General features: G+C 42.3%; 1 protein-coding gene across 2 annotated transcripts in view; it reads right to left on the minus strand.

Annotated features, from left to right (window-relative positions):
• The window catches only part of Chp1 (calcineurin like EF-hand protein 1), a 38404-nt gene that overhangs the window by 9206 nt on the left and 9357 nt on the right, over positions 1–19841 (minus strand). For both annotated transcript variants that reach the window (XM_010624715.2, XM_033765008.1), the window contains exons 2-4: positions 17172–17244; positions 8452–8532; positions 4342–4469 (exon numbers count right to left, since the gene is read on the minus strand). In XM_010624715.2, coding sequence (XP_010623017.1) covers positions 4342–4469; positions 8452–8532; positions 17172–17244 — 282 coding nt within the window. The remainder of the gene's footprint in view (positions 1–4341; positions 4470–8451; positions 8533–17171; positions 17245–19841) is intronic.

Raw genomic sequence — 19841 nt, forward strand, 5'->3', positions numbered from 1 at the left:
CCTTGACCACCTGTAATCCTACTTCAGCTTTGGAGTGCTGAAGATTACATGTGTGCACTTCACGCCCAGATTCCCTATCGGCATTTGAGTTTTTGACTTCTGCAAGAGTTGTGCCCATTGCCTGAAATGATAAAAACAGATGTGAGCATAGCTTAGAGGGGACGAGGGGAAAAGCTCACTGTTGTGACGGGGACTATCCCTGGTAATGTGAGATTTCTCTGGAAGATTTCCTAGCTTTTGTAGAAACACATTTAATTTTAAGATACAAAAACAAGACAAAACAACAAAACAGGGGGATGATGGGGGAATGGGATAAAAGTTATTAAAAAAAAAAAAACCTCAAACAAACAAAATAAGACCCTATAATTTTTTGTTTTGTTTTGGTACCAGGGACTGAACTCAGGACCTTGTGCCTGCCAGGCAGATGCACTGCCACTGAGCTACAACCCAGGTCCTACCATACAGTTCTTAAATTGAATGTTCTAACGTGCATTGCAGTTTTCCCAAAAGCTATTAGTGTTCTAAGGAACACAATTTAAGAAGAAGAACTTAATGTAAATTTTTTTGATGGTTTTTTTACAACCTAATCTTCTTTAGAATTACACAGATGTTCTGATGTCTGGAGGCAACATACTTGAGAGGCAACCAGGCAAAATGGTACACGCCTATAATCCTAGCACTCTAGGAGGCTGAAGCAGGAGGATGGCAAATTCAAACTCTGCCAGGCAACTTAGCAAGACCCTGTCTGAAAAGAAAAATTTGCTTTTTTTTTTGTACCAGGTATTGAACTCACGTCCTTGCGCTTGTGAGGCACGCGGCAGAACCACTGAGCTAAATCCCTGGCCCCTGGTTTTGTTTGTTGAATGTGGTGGTGGACACATAGGTTCTAGGTTATAGAACTGCACAGAATGACGCACACGCCTCTGTGGATAACTGTGAACAAGCTCCGGATCATATCAGTGTCAGTCTCCTCGCTCTGATGTTATAAGGTTGTTACTGCTGCGGTAGCCGGGATGAAGGGTGTGTGGAAACTGCTTCTGCATATTTCTGCAACTTTCTGTCAATCTAATTATCCCCAAATAAAATGTAAAAATAAGCCAAGTATGAACCACCTGTACCTGACAGATGTGTGTACTACCAGCTACTATGGCAGCTGAGGCAAGACACTATCTGAGCCCAGGAGGTGGAGGGCAGCCCAAGTCACATAATGAGATCCTGCCTCCCTCAAAAAAGAGTAAAAACAAAAGACCAATCCATTCACATGCTTCTCTATGCATAGTCCTTCCATGGCTTTTGTTGGTATAAAACAGATCTCAGTTTTTTTTTTCTTTTGGAGTACTAGGGATGGAACCTCAGCCTTTGCACTGGGCTATATCCCCAGCCCTTTTTATTTTGAGCTAAGGGTCTCACTAAGTGGCTAAGTTACCCAGGCTGGGCTAGAACCTATAACCGTCCTGTCTCAGGTTCCCAAAGTGCTGGGATTACAAGCATGCCGCACTATAGGAAGATACTTTGTCTGCCTTAGTTTTCTGTGTGCACAGCTGGCTATAATATTCAAAAGATAGTGGGGCTGGGGCTTTAGCTCGATCGTGATGCATCTGTCTTCCAAGTGCAAGGCCCTGGGTTCGATCCCCAGTACCCCCCCGCAAAAGATATCAACTGCGGTACACCAAAAAAGAGGCTGCTAGTGTAGTGGTATGACCTAAGGCTCCATATTTGGACTAATCTAACAAAATAAATGGGATATACTAAATTGTTGTACTTGAACGGGAACAAGGGATACATCTAAAGTGATGTCACCATGCATGGTGACTGCCTGCTCTGGAGCACCTCTACCCTTACCCACACCAACGCACCACTGGGCTACAGCAAAGGCAGTACTCCACTCAGCATGAGAACAGGTGTGAACACACAAAGCGAGCTGGCTGCACCATGGAGCCCAGAGGTACATCAGTGCACATCTATAAGAACACAATTTTAAGTCTGAGGGCACTGAAAACCACCATTATGACAAAGATTGTTTTTTAGACAGAGTATCACTATGTTGTCTAGGCTGGCCTGGACTACACGGTAAGATTGTCTCAAAATCCAAAAAGGGCTGGGGATGTAGCTCAAGAAGTCCCTAAGCTTAATCTCTGTACTGCAAAAACAAACAATTCCACCTTCACCATTTAAACCTTTATAATTCAATATAGTTGTATATGTTCATACTATCGTGAAACCAATTTCCAGAACTTTTTCAATTTGCAAATCTGAAATTCTGTATCTGAGCCCAGTGTGGTGATGCACGCTTGCAATCCCAGCACTCAGGACGCTGAGGCAGGAGGATCGCTGTGAGTTCAAGGTGAGCCTGGGCTACATTTTTAGGTTCTCCACATTTTAAGAAACTCCAGCCATAGGGCTGGGATTGGAGCTCAGTGTTAGAGCTCTTCCCTACTATGTGGAAGGCCCTGGGTTGGATCACTAGAACCTCACCCCTGAAAAAGACAAGAGAAGAAACACAAGCGGGGTTTTCCTATAAACTGCAGCTAGAGGTATAAGCTCTGCGGCAGAGCATCTGCCTGCCATGCATAAAGCCTGGGATTTGCTCCCCAGAACTAGGAACACTGCTGCTAGAAACCTTACACTGTGCAGTGTGCATGAGTTCTGGACAAGAATCACACAACAAAACACAGCATGCCTCTACATCAAAACACTGCTAAGTGAATGTGCTTTAAATATTTTCAAGTAAAATAAAATGCTAAAGCATGTATTCTTTTTCATGATTTTTTGTGGTAGCTGAATTTTTCAACCCCTGATCAAAAGAGGCCAGGGCTTTAGCTCAGTGGTTCTGCTGCCTGCCTCACAAGCGCAAGGTACTGAGTTTGATCCCCACTAACCAAAAAGAAAAAAAAAAAAAGAAGAAAATTTCTACCATATTAATATCAGAATCAGGCAAACATGTACTAAATATATGCTAAAATGCTTACCAAACCATTGGTACAAAGCTCTGTCTCAAACACTATATATTTTTATTCTTTTTCCAACAGTATTTACATATTTTTTAAAAAGATTCTTTTGGGTGGGGTTTGAGACAGAGGCTTGCTACACAGGATGGCCTCGAACTTGCAGCAATCCTCCTGCCTCATCCTCCCAAGCACTGGCATTACAGGTGTGCACCACCGTGGCTGGCTTCAAACAGGAGTTAGACTTGAAATAAGGAACTGGAATTCACAAATAAATATGAGCTATCAAAGAGTTTTAAGGATAATACATTAAAATTTTTTTCTATACTCAATTTTGTTGCACTTCAGTTTTTTCTCTTTAAGCAACATAATCTTATGATAAGGTTGGACAGTATTTTAGTGCTTTTATTTCAACTTGTGTTGAAAGGAAAGAGAAATTCAATTTCAACTTCCTGGAAAAATGTTGTAAGGGATTCAGCAATATCACATGAGTCAACAGGGGCAGAAGTGAAATTCAGTGGATGTCCAAGTATAGGAGGCAAAAGGTAAAAATGGGGACAAAAATTCAATACTGCACTAATCCAGCTGTAGGCTCACACTTAGTCATATCCACAGCTAAGAAATTCTGAGGCAAGTAGAGAACTGCCACTATGTCTTAATGGTGGGGACTAGGTCTTGTTTGCTACTGTCATTCTAGTACTTTAAAACAGTCTCTGGCGTTCAGTAGGTGAACAGCCAATTATGACAATAATAGCAGATGGCTGGATGTGGTGTGACCCAGCACTCTGTAATCCCAACACCTGGGAGGCTGAGGCAGAAAGACTGCTAAGAGTTTGAGGCCAGCCTGGCTACAAGTGAATTCAAAGCCAGGTTAAACTACACAGGGAGATTCTGTCTCAGAAACCAAACCAAAGCAAAAAAAACAAACCAAAACAAAACAAAAGCAGGTAATACTTACAGCATAATTATTATATGTAAGGTACTGTTTAAAGCACTTGGCGTATTTTTATTCTTTTTAACATTTTCAAACCACTGGGGGTGGTGGCACATGCCTGTAACTAACCCAGCACTTGGGAAGCTGAGGCAGGAGGATCACCATGAGTTCCAGGTCCTCTCTCAAAAAATAAACAAACACACCCCCATTTAATCCTTATGATGATCTCCTGCAGAATCCCTTAATATCACTTTTCAAGAATGGAAACTGAGGCTCAGAGATCTTAAGTAACCTGCCCAGAGTTCTGTGGCCAAAAAGTGGTATAGCTGGGATTCCAACTCAGCCAGTGCAGCCTCAGGGGCCAAGTGCTTCCAACACTCTGCTGGTGAAAATGTTGTCAGATACAAGACTTGTAAGAAATGCAAAGCAAGCACTTTATGCCAGGTGCCTCCAGCTCCTTACAGTGCAGTTTGTTGCTTCTGCTGTTGAGCGGTTCTGGTCCATTCACATCTTTGCTCTTTTCATTATCCTCAATGGGTCGGAAATGAGCCAAAGTTCTCATGAATCCACGGAAATTTACCTGGTCCTCTCTGGATGGGAAATAATTAAAAACAGAAAGCCATGTCAATCAGGGTGTTTTTGTTTGTTTGTTTTTTGTTGTGCTGGGGATCCAACCCACTGAGCTATGTATACCCAAGCTGAAATATGAATACATTTTTTTTTTTTTTGCATTTAGTTTACTGGTACTTTTTAGGTATATAGTACAGTTACATTCATGTTTGGGATTGTGTACCTTTCTTTGTATGATGTATCTTGGTTCTTATTTTTTCCCCATTCTGCTGCCTGCCTTTCCCTATTTACAAAGACTTTGTTCCCATTTTTTCTTTTTCTCTTATTTTTTCTTTTCCCCTACTCTCCATTAATTTTTCTTTGCTTTCTAGATAATCATAAATATTCTGAATAGGTAATTATGTAACTTGAGCTCTTTAAACTTTCTCCCCCCCCCCAGTGTGTAGGTTAGGCTGGCCTTAAAGTCACTATGTAGCCCAGACTGGCCTGGAACTCTTGGTGATCCTCCTTCCTCAGCCTATGGAGTGCTGGGATTATAGGTATGTGCCACTACGCCCAGCTAGAGAAAATCTTTTTATTGTACTACAGGCTAATCAATAACCCTAAGAGAAATACTTCTAAAACTTGAATAAATGAAGAACGCACTAAACTGAGCATGATGACATCAGAAGGCTGAGGCAGGAGGGTCACTGCGAGTTTGAGGCCAGCCTCAGGTACATAGTGAGTACAAGGCGGGCCTGAAATACATAGTGAGATCCTCCTTCCAAAAAACAAAACAAAAAAAAGTCCTTTAATATTAAAAAAAGTCTCATGTCACATTCTTTATTTCTCTATTTTTTTGGGGGGAGGAGTGTACTGGGGATCGAACTCGGGATCTTGCGCTTGCAAGGCAGGCAGTGGAACCACTGAGCTAAATCCCTTGGCCCATCTTTATTTCTCTATTAATAAACTGCTTATTTATCTAAGGCAGTCATGGAAAGAGTAGATAGTGTGATTCCTGTTAACTACCTCAGAAAAGTTCTAGTCTTTGCACGTCCCTCTGATTAGATAAGGTGTGCAGGTCTCTTATGTGCCAGGCAGACACACAGTTCAGACCTTCTACAGCAGAGTTCAAAGCCAGATTATGAGTTCACTCTACAGTACTTCAGTTTCTCCAGGTAGCTGCTAATGAAACAGTACCTGGTCACAAAGGTAAAATCTGAGGAGCCAAGTAATACGGAGTAAATTTGAGTCAATGCCAGAATAAACAGGTTAATGAATATTCAGATGACTCAGCATAAGATCTCTAAATAAGTGAAATAATTACAAATGGTCTACTATCAAATCCCAAACTTAAAAAGAACAAAAGGAAAGCAAAACCCATGTAAGACTAAAGGAGAAATGAAAGCCCCAGGGCTAGACATTAGCTTGGTAAAGCAGGAAGCAGAGGTGCAGACAGCCAGTCCAGACAGCATCCCCAGGCTGTCTGTCTGCTGCTTCCTCATCTGCCCCCACCCAGATTTCTTGCCGGAGACCGGGAGAGAGGGGTAGGTGTAAAGAGTATTCCAGTGCTCAGCCTAATAAACAGATTTTTCCAGGCTGCTTCTTCAAGTCATCAGAGTGACTAAGGAAATGTGAGGAACACTTGGCAGAGAGATTTCTATGGGTTTCTGGTCCACTGTGAAAAGTCTGGGTACAAAGCATTCCTGTGGGCATTACCTTTGGACAGGAGTGAATGCTCTGCAGGCACTGGAATTGGAAGAAGAAAAATGAAAGAATTTGGCACAGAAACCACACCTGAAACAGTCAAGGCAGTTTAGAGAGAGAAAAAGACCAGGAAAAATGTGGGAGAGATGAAAGAGTGAGGTTATTATGGCTCAACATGCATTTGAAAAGAACAGGCTTCAGTCTTTAAAAAAACTGAGTGCCAGCCTCCCCACCTCCATTTTCTTCTTCTTCTTTTTTTTTTGAGATAGCACCTGTAACCCAGGCTGGCTCTCAAGTGCTGCTGGAATGACTGGCCAGTGCCACCATGCCCAGCAGTCACTCCCAATACAGCATCTCAAGTCTTAAATCAGAGTCCTAAAACTTTTTCTCCAGGCATTTTATCTGATAGTGTCCTCCCCAACAAACTCATTATTAAGAACTGGCATCAGCTGGGCATGCTAGTGCACACCTATAATCCTAGCATTGAGGAGGCTGACGTAGAGGACCTCTGTGAGTGCAAGGCCAACCTGAGCTACATAGAGACCCTGTCTCAAAAACACAAAAGAAGACAAAATGGCATGGTGCGATACATCTGTAATCCCAGCACTCAGGAGGCTGAGGCAGGAGGATCACTGTGAGTTTGAGACCAGCCTGGGCTACATAGTGAGTTCCAGGTCAGTCTCAACCACATAGTGAGACCCTGTCTCAAACAAACAAACAAACAAACAAACAACAAAAGAAGAACTGGCACCTACACAACATTTTAAAGACCACTGGGTTAAACAAACAATTCACATGGAACCACAAAGAGATTATTTAGGAGATTACTTAAAGCAAGACCATATTGTAAGCTTAATAAGTTCTTAGTACTCTAAAGACAATGCGTGAGGGAGCAAAGCACATCAAAAGTCTAGTTATAAACTGGGCATATTGGCACATGTCTATAACTCAGCTATTGCGAAGACTGAGGCAGGATTGTAAAAAGGCCATCCTGAGCAGCTCAGTGAGGCCATGTGACAAAAAGAAACAAAAGGAAGGGAAGGATGGATAGGGGGTACACAGCGGATGCAGTTCATGGTGGAATGCTTTGCCTAGCATGCATCAGGTCCTGGATTCAAGCCAGCACTGCCCCCATCCCCAGTCTAGCTCTGTGTTGACAAACACAAGTTAAGAAACAATTTACAGTATGGTACTTTAAAAAGTAGGTACGTTGAGTGGGAAGGAAATGTATTCTTAGTAAGTACCATGGAAATAAAATTAAAGCTTTGAAATGTTCCATTACAGGAGGTTAAAGAGACATGACGAGTGACCCAGACTAGATCCTATACTGGAGGGGTGAGTGCTAGAAAGAGGATTACTAGATGAGCCAAAAAGATAAGAGTGCAACAGATCAGGGTAATGGGTCATAAGTAAATAAAAGAATAATAATTAGACATAGTTTATCAATGCTAAGTATAGAACCAGGAGATATAGCTCAGTAGTGGAGCACTTTCCTAGCACGCATGAGGCCTTGGGTTCCAACCCCAGCACTATGAAAAAGAAATAAAGAAGTGGTAAAAGACGGTCCCTATTCTTAGCCAAGGGCCATGACTATGTACCCTGCTCGCAAGTTCACAGCTCAGGAATATAATTATGTGAACACAAAGAGAAAAGGAATGGGAGAATGTACGTGTAGAGCCGGAGATTTAGCTCAGTGGTGCCAGCTCCTGCCTGGCAAGTGCAAGGTCCTGGGTTTGATCCCCAGGTCTGCAAAAAAAAAAAAAAAAAAAAGGTATATGTATATACGTAGGTGTACGTATGTATGTACACACAGAACAAGGGGAGAGAGGGGAAAGTGTAAGTGTGTGAAGAGTGCAGAGGAGAAATTGCACATTGGATTTCAATTTTTTTAATATGAAAAAATATAAAATATCTCAGTAATCTTTTTACAACTTCTTTGTAAATTTGATATTATTTCCAAACAAAAGTTTCTAAAAGGTCCTTTTATGTCAATGATAAACTGAGAGTAAAGATAGAATTTTGAAGATATACTCTTATACATACTGAAGTTTAAAACAGGGAGGAAAATCCCGGCATGGTGGCACACATCTGTAATCCCAGCACTTAGAAGGCTAAGGCAGGAGGACTGCCTGGAGTTCAAGGCCAGCCTGGGCTACATAGTAAGTTTAAAACCAGACTGAATTACACAGCAAGGCCCTGTCTCAAAAACAAAAAGCCCCAAAGCAAACCAAACCAAACCAAACTAAACAGGGAGGAGAGCAGAACAAAAGATATAATCTAGACATGACAAAATCAGGGATGTCTCTTGTAACTCACCCCTCTGGAAAGAAAGCATTGATGATCCGGTCCCCCAGTGGGTTGATGGCAAGCTCTGGAATTCTCTGGAAGTCTTCCCGGCTGCCAAGACAATCACCTTTCATTAGAGACCCTTGGCCCTTGGTATGAATTCCTTTAGTCTGAAACACGGTAAGACCTAACAAAAAAATCATTTTCCAGAAATGACTTCTGTGACAATTATACCAAATAACTGCAAAGAACAGCACTTCAACAGCTGCCAAGAGTTTCTTGCACCAACGAGGGGAGGAAGAAACTGAATCTGATTGTGCCACATTCCAGTGAACTCAGCACAGGTCAATAAGCCAACTAATGTGCGAGTACTAGGCTGTTCTTTAGTAAATGATTCTTTGAACATTACCATTCTGTACCTGTTATTAAGTTTGGAAAGTGAATGGCTAATGAGAGGTAGCAAATATCACAGGATCTGAATACAAGATAAACACTTGGAGGAACCTTCACAGCCTTGTTTGTTTGTTTTGTTTTTTTGGTACCGGGGATCGAACTCCACAGCTTCTTCAAGCAAGTTTCAAAGCTGGGAACAGTGGACCTGTAATCTCAGCACTTTGGGAGGCTGAGGCAGGAGCATGGAAAGTATGAGCAGAGCCTGGACAACTCAGCAACTTATCCAGACTGTCTCAAAACAAAAGTAAAAAGGCCTTGGGCGGTGCATGGTGACCCATGCCTTTAATACCAGCTCTGGAAAGCTGAGGCAAGAGACCACCACAAGTTCCAGGCCAGCCTGGTTACAAAGTGAGTTCAAGGCCAGCTGAACTACACAGCAAAACCCTGTCTCAAAAAAACCAAAAACCAAAAATAAACAAAGGGTTTGGAATATAGCTTGGTGCAAAGGCCCTGGTGGTGGTAGGGGGGTTTCAATTCAGCCCCTATGAAAGACAAGGAATTCTTGGGTGATGTTTGATCTAAGGTATCAGCTTTACAACCAAATTGTTTCCATATTTCCTGGTTTTCTCTATTCCCTTCTACAGACTACAGCTAGAGCACTTAACCCTCAGTGGAGATGCAAACGGGCCCCCTCCTGTAAGAGGGTGGCTGTGCGGCTCCTGGAGCTGCTCTACTCTGTTCACATTACCTCCTCCTTTCATGCCAGCACTTCATCCTATATCCTGTCAGAAGCAAGGAAACTGAGTCAGTGAGATGAAGTAACTTGCCCTCACCACAACTACTAACTGGCAGAAACGTGATCCACACGCTTAAGTCAGGACATGTATTCTCTTTCTCAATTTAAAAAAAAAAAAAAAAAAAAAAAAAAATTCAGTCTTTCTCATATTAAACTTGGCGAAAGGAAGTCACTGTAACAAAGACATTCAATAGGGCTGCGAGAGTACACTTCTAGCATGTTTGAGGACATGGATTCAATCCCCAGTACCATGAAAAGGAGAGAGAGAAAACAAAACTGTTAAACAGGTTTTTGTTTTGTCTGCACACTGGTGATTGCATCCAATTAGCATGCTGAGCTTGCTAAGCAAGTATTCTGAGTTACAAAAAAAAAAAAGTACTCTGAGTCACAACCCCAGGTAATTTTTGAAAAAAATTCTTTGGTTGATGCCCTGTGCCAAGAATACAAGCCTGTCTAAAAATCTATCTGGGGACATAGCTCAGTGGTGTCGCACTTATCCAGTGTGCATGAAACCATGAGTTCATTTCCCAGCCAAAAAAAAAAAAAAAAAAAAAAAAAGGTATAGCACCCATATATTTACTTTTTTTGCCTTGGTGGGGGACTGGGGATTAAATCTAGGATCTTCTGCATGCTAAGCAATTGCTCTACTACTGAGCTACACACTCAGGCCTTTTTATTTCTAGACAGGTCTCATTAAGTTGTGCAGGCTGGCCACAGACCTACACTCTCTGCCTGAGCCCTTGGAGTAGCTGGGATTACAGGTGCGTACTGGTGTGTGCTATAGTCTTCAAAAATACCGTTGTCACAGCAGGGAGTGTTGCACGTCTTTTACCACATAACTATAATAAATACATAATAGGGGCTGGGGGTGCAGCTTGGTGATGGAGTGTTTGCCTGGCACATGTGAGGCCTTGGGTTCATTCCCAGCACCAAACATAGACAAAGAGAAAGGCAGAAGACTGTTTCAGATCAAGAGTAACTAACAATAGTTATCTATATGATCTCGGACTAAAAAAAATATTGCCATTAAAGGACATCACTGGGTGATAGGTGAAAATAAACATGAACCATACTGAATATGGACTTTTTTGTTTGTTCATTTGTTTTTTGAGACAAGAGTCTCAGTATATAGTTGAGACTGACGTGGAATTCACTATGTAGCCCAGGCTAGTCTCATAGCAATTCTCCTGCCTCAGTCTCCTGAGTGCTGGGATTATAAGGCATGAGCCACCACGCCCTGCTATATGGTGCTTAATTAATTTTGTTTGTTTGTTTGTTACCGGGGATTGAACTTGGGACCTTGGCTTTCCAGGTAGGCAGGAGAACCACTGAGCTAAATCCCTGGCCCACTGGTACTTAATTAATTTAACCAGCTCTTCCCTACATGTGGTGACAGGTGGAAACTGACCTCCTCAACTGAGCACAAAGCCTTGGAACAGTGACTTTAGATTTTAATCTTCTTGATCATTTAGGGTAATAATTGTATAACAATGAATAAACTCAAAGAAGCCATTCATAACTGGATTGCTAGAGATGAAAAAAGATGATCTGAAAAAACATGTACTGAACTTTTATTATGTAATTTTTCCTGTAATACAAAATCCAAATTATCACCAATATGTACCTCCCCTTGTACGACAGAGGTTAAGAAACACTACTCTTTTAAACTAGGCATAGTAGTGCATGCCTATAATCCCAGTACTTGGGAGGCTGAGGCAGGGGGATCGCTGTGAGTTGGAGACCAGCCTGGGCTACATAGTGAGTTCCAGGTCAGTCTCAACTACATAGTGAGACCCTGTCAACAAAAACACTACTCTTTTAAATAATGCTTAAGGATAAGGGAGGGTGAAGGGAAGGGAGAGGAGGGAATGTAATAAGAATTCCTACGTGGGCTGGGGATTTAGCTCAGTGGTTTTGCTGCCTGCCTTGAAAGTACAAGGTCCTCAGTTTGATCCAGGTACAAAACAAAAGAATTAACATGTGTTATGTACATGTACCCAATCTCCACAGTGAATGTAATCATTATGTACTACAAACATGTAGTAACAAAAAATTTTTAAAAATTATTTGAATTGCATGGCCGCCATGGAAACCTACTGCAGTTTGTTTATATTTTATTTTTTTGAGAGAGTCTCACTTTGTGTTGTAGGCTGACCTTGAAGTCACTATGTAGCCTAGGCTGGCCTCTAACTTACATCTATCCTCCTGCTTCAGCCTCCCATGTGCTGGGATCATAGGTGTGCGCCACCACGCCTAGCTACTTATGGCAGTTTAATATCAAACAAGTTTAAGGAATTTTAGCCAAGAAAAGACACAGTTCAAACCAGGTCTCCTAACAAGTGGTGGGTGCACAACTTTGCCTGAATCCCTTAAGTTTCAATAACAGGATCCAATTAAGGACCTAAGCCCTGCCCTTTGATTATATACATACATACATACATACATACACACACACGCACACACACATATATATTTTTGCACTAGGGATTGAACTTGGGACCTCGCACTTGGGAGGCAGGCAGCCCTGATACTATTTGCATCTAGTCTTAGCTTTTAGGTTGTATATACAATGCAGTCCCAATTACTAGACCAAGGGGAATACTACTGAAAGTATCAAAATTTAAACGCAAGAGTATAAAAAAATAGTTTTTCAACTGTTAAACGTACAACTATTGTTAGCTTCTTAAATTTGCCCACCAACATAGCCCCACCAGAGAAAAAATACTTGAATGTGGCCGACTGTATAAGTCATTTGAATTATAGATTTGTGTGTATTTACCATAAAATATAGCAACATCATATTCCCATAGCATAACTCAGAAAATATTCCTTTTTTCTTCTGAGACAGGGTCTCACTGTGTAGTTCACACTGGCTTTGAACTCTCACTATGTAGCCCAGGCTGGCCTTGAATTTGTGGTGATCCTCCTGCCTCAGCCTCCCAAGTGCTAGGATTACAGGCATGCACCACCATACCCGGCTCCTGAAAAAAATATTACTGATAGTAGGCAAGTCTGAAGCTAAAATCAAGTACGAATTCTTTGTAGGCAGGAAATTCTAAGTGAAGAATGGTTTTCCAGACATTAAAGTGAGCAGGGATTTCTGAAAAAACATATTTTGAGAATGCTAGCTAGTAGGCAGAGGTGGCCCTCTTCCCTGAATCCTGGCGTTGAACTCAGGGGCTCACATGTGAGCCAAATGGCAAGCCCCTAAACTATAGCATGAGGTCCCCCTCTCGCCAAGTTCTCAGGTATGAACCCAGGGCCTTTGCACTGAACGACATCACCAGCCCTTTTCTGTTTTTTATTTTGAGCCAGGATCTTGTTAAGTATCTAAATTGCTCATTTTGCGCTCAAACTTGCAATCCTCCTCTATCAGCCTCCCAGAGTGCTGGGATTTACAGGCATACACCACCATGTTTGGCACCAGACTTTTTGTGTATTTTTAAATTTTGCAACAGGGTCTTGTTAAGTTGTTCAGGCCACTCTCAAGCTTGTAATCCTTCCTCAGCTTCCTAAGTAGCTGGGCTCACAGGCGCACACCATCACACCTGGCTTGCCATCCTTCTACACTGATCTCCTTCACTATGAAAGTCGTCTCCCTCTCCTTTTCATTCTCTTCAGTGACAAGCAGAAAGGCCGCAGCAGATCTGAGTCATTCTTCAGAATCTCAGCATGGCACCAGTCAGCTGTCAGGTGAGGGAAGCAGCACTTAAAGTAATTAAAGACATTTTAAAGAATGGGCCTTAGGGGCCCCAATGTCAATGGCTACAAACAGCAGCTTCTTCCACGGTGAACAGTGCCTTGTACAGGTTGCCTTTGGGACTTTAGAGACAGCCCTTTCCTTCATGTCTTTGACATCATGCTGCCCCTAATCTAGGTTCATCAGTTATGGCGAGCAACTTTGGAAAGCAAAACAGCACGGTGGCCAGGATTCTCACGACCGAGTCACGTCCATCTGCCCTAAGCTGCAGAACAGACAGCATGTAATTGAGAAGCTACATAGAGTCAAGTTCAAGTCCTCTGTCCACCAGAAGACATACACCTTGAAGGAGCATTTTACCAAGTTTAATGTGGATGAATGTGAAGAGATGGTGTCTGAGGAGAGGCTTATGTCAGATAGCTATAGGGTCAAATACGTATGTCCCTAACCACACCTTCTGGGCAAGTGGCGAGTCCTGCACTCATGAAGGCTGCACAGCGCTGCCACCTCCTTACTCATGCCCACCAATAAATCCTAATTGTTGCCCATCTAAAACAAAAAAAAGCAACAGGCCAGCTGGACATGATGGTACATACCTGTAATCCCAGCATTCTGGGAGGCTGAAGCAGTAGGGTCACAACTTTGAGCTTAGCCTGAACTTAGTGAGACCCTGTCTCAAAATATAAAATAACAAAAGGGCTGTAGCTCAGCATGAAGGCTCTGGGTTCAATCTCCAGTAAAATTTGATTTATGTATTCTCGGTACTGGAGATCAAACTCAGGACCTTGTGCCTTGTGCTTTTTTTTTTTTTTTTGGTACCGGGGATTGAACTAGGGTCCTTGTGCTTATGAGGCAGGTGGTGGAACCACTGAGCTAAATCCCTGGCCCTCCCAGTACAATTTTTTTGAAAAGCCACTTCCCATTGGTGCTGGAGCCCAAGAATAGAATACCCAAACCAATGACAATGGCATCTGAAGAAAGATTTTTAAAGGTACAGTATATATTTATATTCTGTGAAATAGCAACCTAAAGAGGTTGTCCATGTAACAGAATGCCTACAAGGAAAAAAGCAAATGAACTTGGCAAATACGGTTTACAATATTCCTCCTTGGAAAGTCCCAATTCCAACTGAGTATGTTTAAAGATATAGTGAAATCTTATCACAAGAAAAGCCTCTTTAATCTTCTTTACCAAGTTTTTCACAATATTAATCAATAACTTTTTCTTTTTTTTTTGGCAGAGCTGAGGATTGAACATAAGACCTCATGAATACTAGAAAAGCATTCTAACACTGTGAATTGCAGGTCCCCCCCCGTTCCTTTCATACCAGGGACTGAACTCATGACCTTGCACTTTGAGGCAGATGCAGTGTCACTGAGCTAAATCCCCAGCCCCTTTCTTTCATTTTTAACACATCTCTGAATAGACTAACAAATATATTGCTCTCTTTTTTTTAAGAGACTGTAAGAGATTTATTAAGTAGAATTTTAAAAGTACACACTCAAAGAATTACAGGGTGGGCCCTCAACACAGCTGTGTTTTATTCTGGAACTGATAACACATTTTCTTGCGGGGGCAGAAACCTGTGGGAAAAATGCCCACCCCTCGGGATGATGGTCCATTTTACAGGTAGAGGCCAAGTTTTTTCCCAGTATCCTCAAAAAAAAAAAAAAAAAAAAAAAAAAAAAAAAAAAAAAAGGAATGCCAAGATGTATACTATAGCCTCTGCAAATCTGGCTTCAGGCAGGACCCAGACATGGAGTATCTGGGAAAAGAGAAATTAACAAAAAGTAGAATAATTAGGTGTGGTGATACACACCTGTAATCCCAATACTCAGGAAGCAGAGACAAGAGGACTTCTTGAGCTCAAGAGTTTTGAGACCAGCCTGGGGAATATAGAGAAACTCCATCTCTCTAAATAGATTAAATAAATAAATAAATAGAAGTATTTTTTTTTAATAATCCTGTTATAAGGACCATTTCCAGGTCAAGGTGGGCTCCAAGCCTCTTACCCAAAATAGGGTAAATATAAAAGTCCCTTTCTGTAAAATATCATTCTATGTGACAGTTTCTCTGTGCTTCTGTTCCTCTTTTTAGGGCAAGTTATCCTAGGGCATCTCTACCCTGCTTCTGTTCCTCTTTTTAAGATGTTAAGATAAACTTCTTTTTGTTTGATTTAATTAATATAGGAATTGGTTATAGCTGACATAGGAATTAATTATGGCTGACATAGATAGCCACCTACTGTTATCTTAGCTTGCAAGATCAGATGATCTAATAAAAAGAGGAATTGATTTTGCGAATGTAAGCATTAGGTAATTCTCCAATAAGTGCCCTCCCGGTGCCCCTTGATTATCCAATGATATGTAAAAGCCCTTCCAGTACCCCCTAATTATCCAATAAGTGAGAGTTAAAAATAGAAACTATATAAGCAAAAAGTTTCCTTAATCCTATATAAACTGGCTTCAAAAATGGATCTGGGCTCTCAGTCTGAAGCCGCTGTGACGGTGACACCTGAGAGTCCAGGCTCGAGCTTGCAAAAAACTCCTCTTGCAATTGCATCGGACCTGACTCCTTGGTGGTCTTTGGGGACTTCGCAACTTGAGCATAACATTGTGTTCTTAAGAAAGCGGTGCAGATTTCAAGTAACTAAAGATTGGAAGCCACTGGTATTTGTCCAAGGAACCTAATAAGCTCTAGAAAGGTCAAGACAGGCCTTGAGCAGAGAGTCTGGCAGTGAAGGGTGGAGAGCTGCACCGCTCTGTGCTACAGAGCTTAGGGCTCACCACACACAATCTTAAAGGCTGGAGAGGGGCTAGGAGCGGCCATGGTGGTTGGGAGAAAGGCAATCTGACAACAAGATGGCCAGAGGCTGAGAACTTACAGTCGGGAAGCTCAGCCAGTGTATAGTCTGAAAGTGAGTGGGGATACAGCTCAGTGCTTCCTGGGTCTGACCTCTAGTACCAAGGGGGCAAGGTAACGAGATATTCCATAACATGCATGAGTCTTGGAACATCACATTAAGTAAAAGAAGCCACTCCCAGGAGAGTTACTTACTGTATGATTCCATTTTTATGAAAGGCCCACAGAGAGACAGAAAGTGTATTACTGTTTGCCAGGGGAGTTGGGAAAAGGGGGACAGGAAAAGGGGGACAATGGGTAGTACTGTGAAGGTGCCTCACACCACTGAGCTGTTTATATGTATTTTGCCACAATTAAAAGAAAAGCCAGGTATCTTGCACCTTAACCCCAACCCCAGCTACTCAAGAGGCCAGTCTGGACACCATACTGACAGCCATCTAAAAAACAAAACAAGGGCCAGGGATTTAGCTCAATGGTTCCACTGCCTGCCTCACAACTGCAAGGTCTTGAGTTTAATCCCCAGTACCAAAAAAAAAAAAAAAAAAAAAAAAAAGCCAGGCATGGTGGTGCACACCTCAAATCCCAGCACTTAGGAGGCTGAGGCAGAAAGGTCACAAGTTTGAGCCTAGCCTAGGCAACTTAGTGAGACTTTGTCTCAAAATAAATGAAAAGGGCTGGGGAAATATACATAGCCTAGTGGTAGAGCTCTTGCCTAGCATGCCCAAGGCCCTGCATTTAATGCCCAGAACTAAAACAACAACAATCTGGGTATGGTGGCACACACCTGTAATCCCAGCACCCAGGAGGCTGAGGCAGGAGGATCACTGTGAATTTGAGGCCAGCCTGAACTACATAGCGGGGATCTGTCTCAAAAGCCCCCCCAAACAAAAAACAACCATAACAACAAAGCAGTATCTGTCCTTGGGATAAAGGCAGCTGTTCAAACATTGCCAAGAGTTTCCAGTTTCCGTGAGGGAAATAAAGAAAAATACTGCTTACCTGAGGGTCCCGTTTTCTCCTTTGTCCAGACTGGTGAATCGGCTGTAGAGGCGAGTGATCTGACTGTGGGAAACTAAAGAGCACAAAGTTAGTCCCAGCCAGGGAAGGAGGCCTCCAGGCACACTGCACTCAACCCACTGTCCAGTGCTTTTGGGTGCACGACATGGGGAGATGTTGCTACTCTAGGCCAGCTCTACGCTGTCAAAGTACAAAGCTGCGATGCCCAAGTAGAGGAGTTAGCAAATGCAACAAGAGCAATCAAACTTGGCTCTTGGGAATGATTTCTAGGCTTGATCCAGAATGTGTTATAGGGGCTGGGGATGTAGCTCCGTGCGCTTGGCGCGAGCAAGGCTCCAACTCTGACCCCCAACACCACCCCCAAATGTGTTGAATGTCAGATGGTTGACATTTAACAAAGCCAAATTTAGTTTAAAAAGAAAGTGAGACTTTTACATTTCAATGCCATGAGTCAGAGGCTATGAAAATGCATGCTTTGATAAAAAATTCGTACCTGTTAAATCAGCTTGTCTCAGGCTGGCCTTGCTGGGTAGGTAACCTGAACTGAATTAAAGCCTGGGGAACAGCAACCTGATTCTATTGTGAAAACCTAGTTAGGTCTGCACTGAACAATGGAGGCTTTATTCCTCCCCCTAGGAATGATTTTTAGGGATAAAAGATCACCACTGCCTCTTTGCTGTGACTGCATGAGCCCCATTGAGTTCCCAAGAAAGCAAATTAGGCAGTTTAAAAAGTAAGTGGTCACGCTGTCATTAGATGACATCTGCAAGAAAGTTATTTTACTCTTCCATTTGGATTATCTCTGTAAATTTGGGCACAAGTTGACAATTAAAATGAACTGATACTGGGCCAGGAATTAAGTTCCGTAGTTCTGCCGCCTGCCTCGCAAGCACAAGGTCCCAAGTTCAATCCTCAGTAAAAAAAAAAAAAAAAAAAAAAAAAAAAAAAGATAATACTTACAGGTACACAATAAAACTTTGAAAAATAAAAAAGCATTTCTGGGGAAAAGCTCAGTTCTGGCACTTTGGAAAGCAGGTGGGAGGAACCCTAAAAGCCTTAAGAGCCAAGTGCATATGGCAAGAATGGGCTACACAGTGAGTTCAAAGCCAGCCTGAATTACACAGCAGGACCCTGTCTAAAAACAAAAAAAAAAACAAAACCTAGAGAATGGTCATAAGAGAAAAAAATCACAGCCAAAAGGGCGTGACAAATTTGGAATTTGTCCTAGGCTGCACTTTCAGGGGTGGCATAAGTACTTCTGATAATTGTACTCCTTCCCAGCCTCATACCACAAAACTGGACTCCAGGTGTTAGGAGCAATGGAACAAAGCAAACAAGGGCAGGAGGGGGGCAGGAAGTGAGTGGCCCAGGGGCGGACACATTAGGCATGTGCTGTGACCTGGCTGGTGCTGTGACTGTTGAGCATTAGATTTCACCCTTGAAGAGGTGCTCTCTTCTGCACTGGTGCTCTAGGGGGAGCAGAGAACAGAGCACAGAGAAGGGGCAGAAGCAGCAGGGCTCAGCCCCGAAGAAAGCAGAGGCAGACTGCTCTGCCAGCCAGGCAAGTTATGAACAGCTCTCAGTAAAGAGTACACACTTTGGTGAAGGTCAGGGACCCAGCTTCTGATTCCACTCATGACACCACCGCTTACTAGCAAGGGGTAGGTAAAGGGGATTATGGGCAGAAGAGGAAAGGCCTAGCACTGCAGGCTAGTTATTGTCATCATTCTTGCAAGGTATGGTTCTACTGCTCCGCTAATTACTCTCTACGTTCCTCCTCACTCTGCCAGTCAAAACCCTGCTCTTTAAGAACCTGACCTGTTTATCCTGGCTTGGCCTTGGGCCTCAAAGGCTAATTTTGCAGTAGTAAAAATAAGCCAGTTAAAGAATTACTGAATTTCCCAAAAGAGTTTTTGAAAAAACAGTATTTGTTTACAGTCCCAACACTGTTTTCATTTCTGAATATACCGCCTAACATCAGTCACCTGCATACTTCACTGAGCTAAATCGCTGGCCCTGGACTACATTCTAATAACTGCATAATATTTAGTCCACTCAATCAGATTTTAGTGCTTGGAGTATTATATACAGTGGCACTTCGGTTCACCAACTTAATCCTTCCCATGATTCTGTACTTCAGATTACTTTTCCATAAGAAGGAAAGCAATTAAATTGTTATTTGCTTATATTTATGCATATGATAGAAATCCAAATGAACAAAAGAATACAGAATGAAAAGTTTCCCTACTACTCTAATTCTCTGCTCCTAGACCAGTGATGGCGAACCTATGGCACACATACTGCATAGGGCTGTTTGTATCACTGAAAGCTCTAAAAGGACCATCACTGTCCTAGGCCATAGGCAAACACATAACCAGTTTCTTATGAGTCCCTCTAGAAACTCCCCAGGTGTGTGTTTATACATGTAACAATTTATACAGTTTTGAAGTTGATAGGAATGGTATGATCGAGTCCTAGTCCAATTCTGTCAAATAAATGACTATTTAGCTTTTTCTAATCTAGATCATCATCTAAAAGAATGGATCACGGGGGCTGGAAATTTAGTTCAGGGGCACCACGTCTGCATGGCAAGCGCAAGCAAGGTTCTGAGTTCAATCCCCAGTACCAAAAAAAAAAAAAAAAAAAAGGGTA

This window comes from Fukomys damarensis, unplaced genomic scaffold (genome assembly GCF_012274545.1).
Source record: "Fukomys damarensis isolate Sample0158 unplaced genomic scaffold, DMR_v1.0_HiC HiC_scaffold_17, whole genome shotgun sequence".
In the NCBI taxonomy this organism is placed as follows: Eukaryota; Metazoa; Chordata; class Mammalia; order Rodentia; family Bathyergidae; genus Fukomys; species Fukomys damarensis.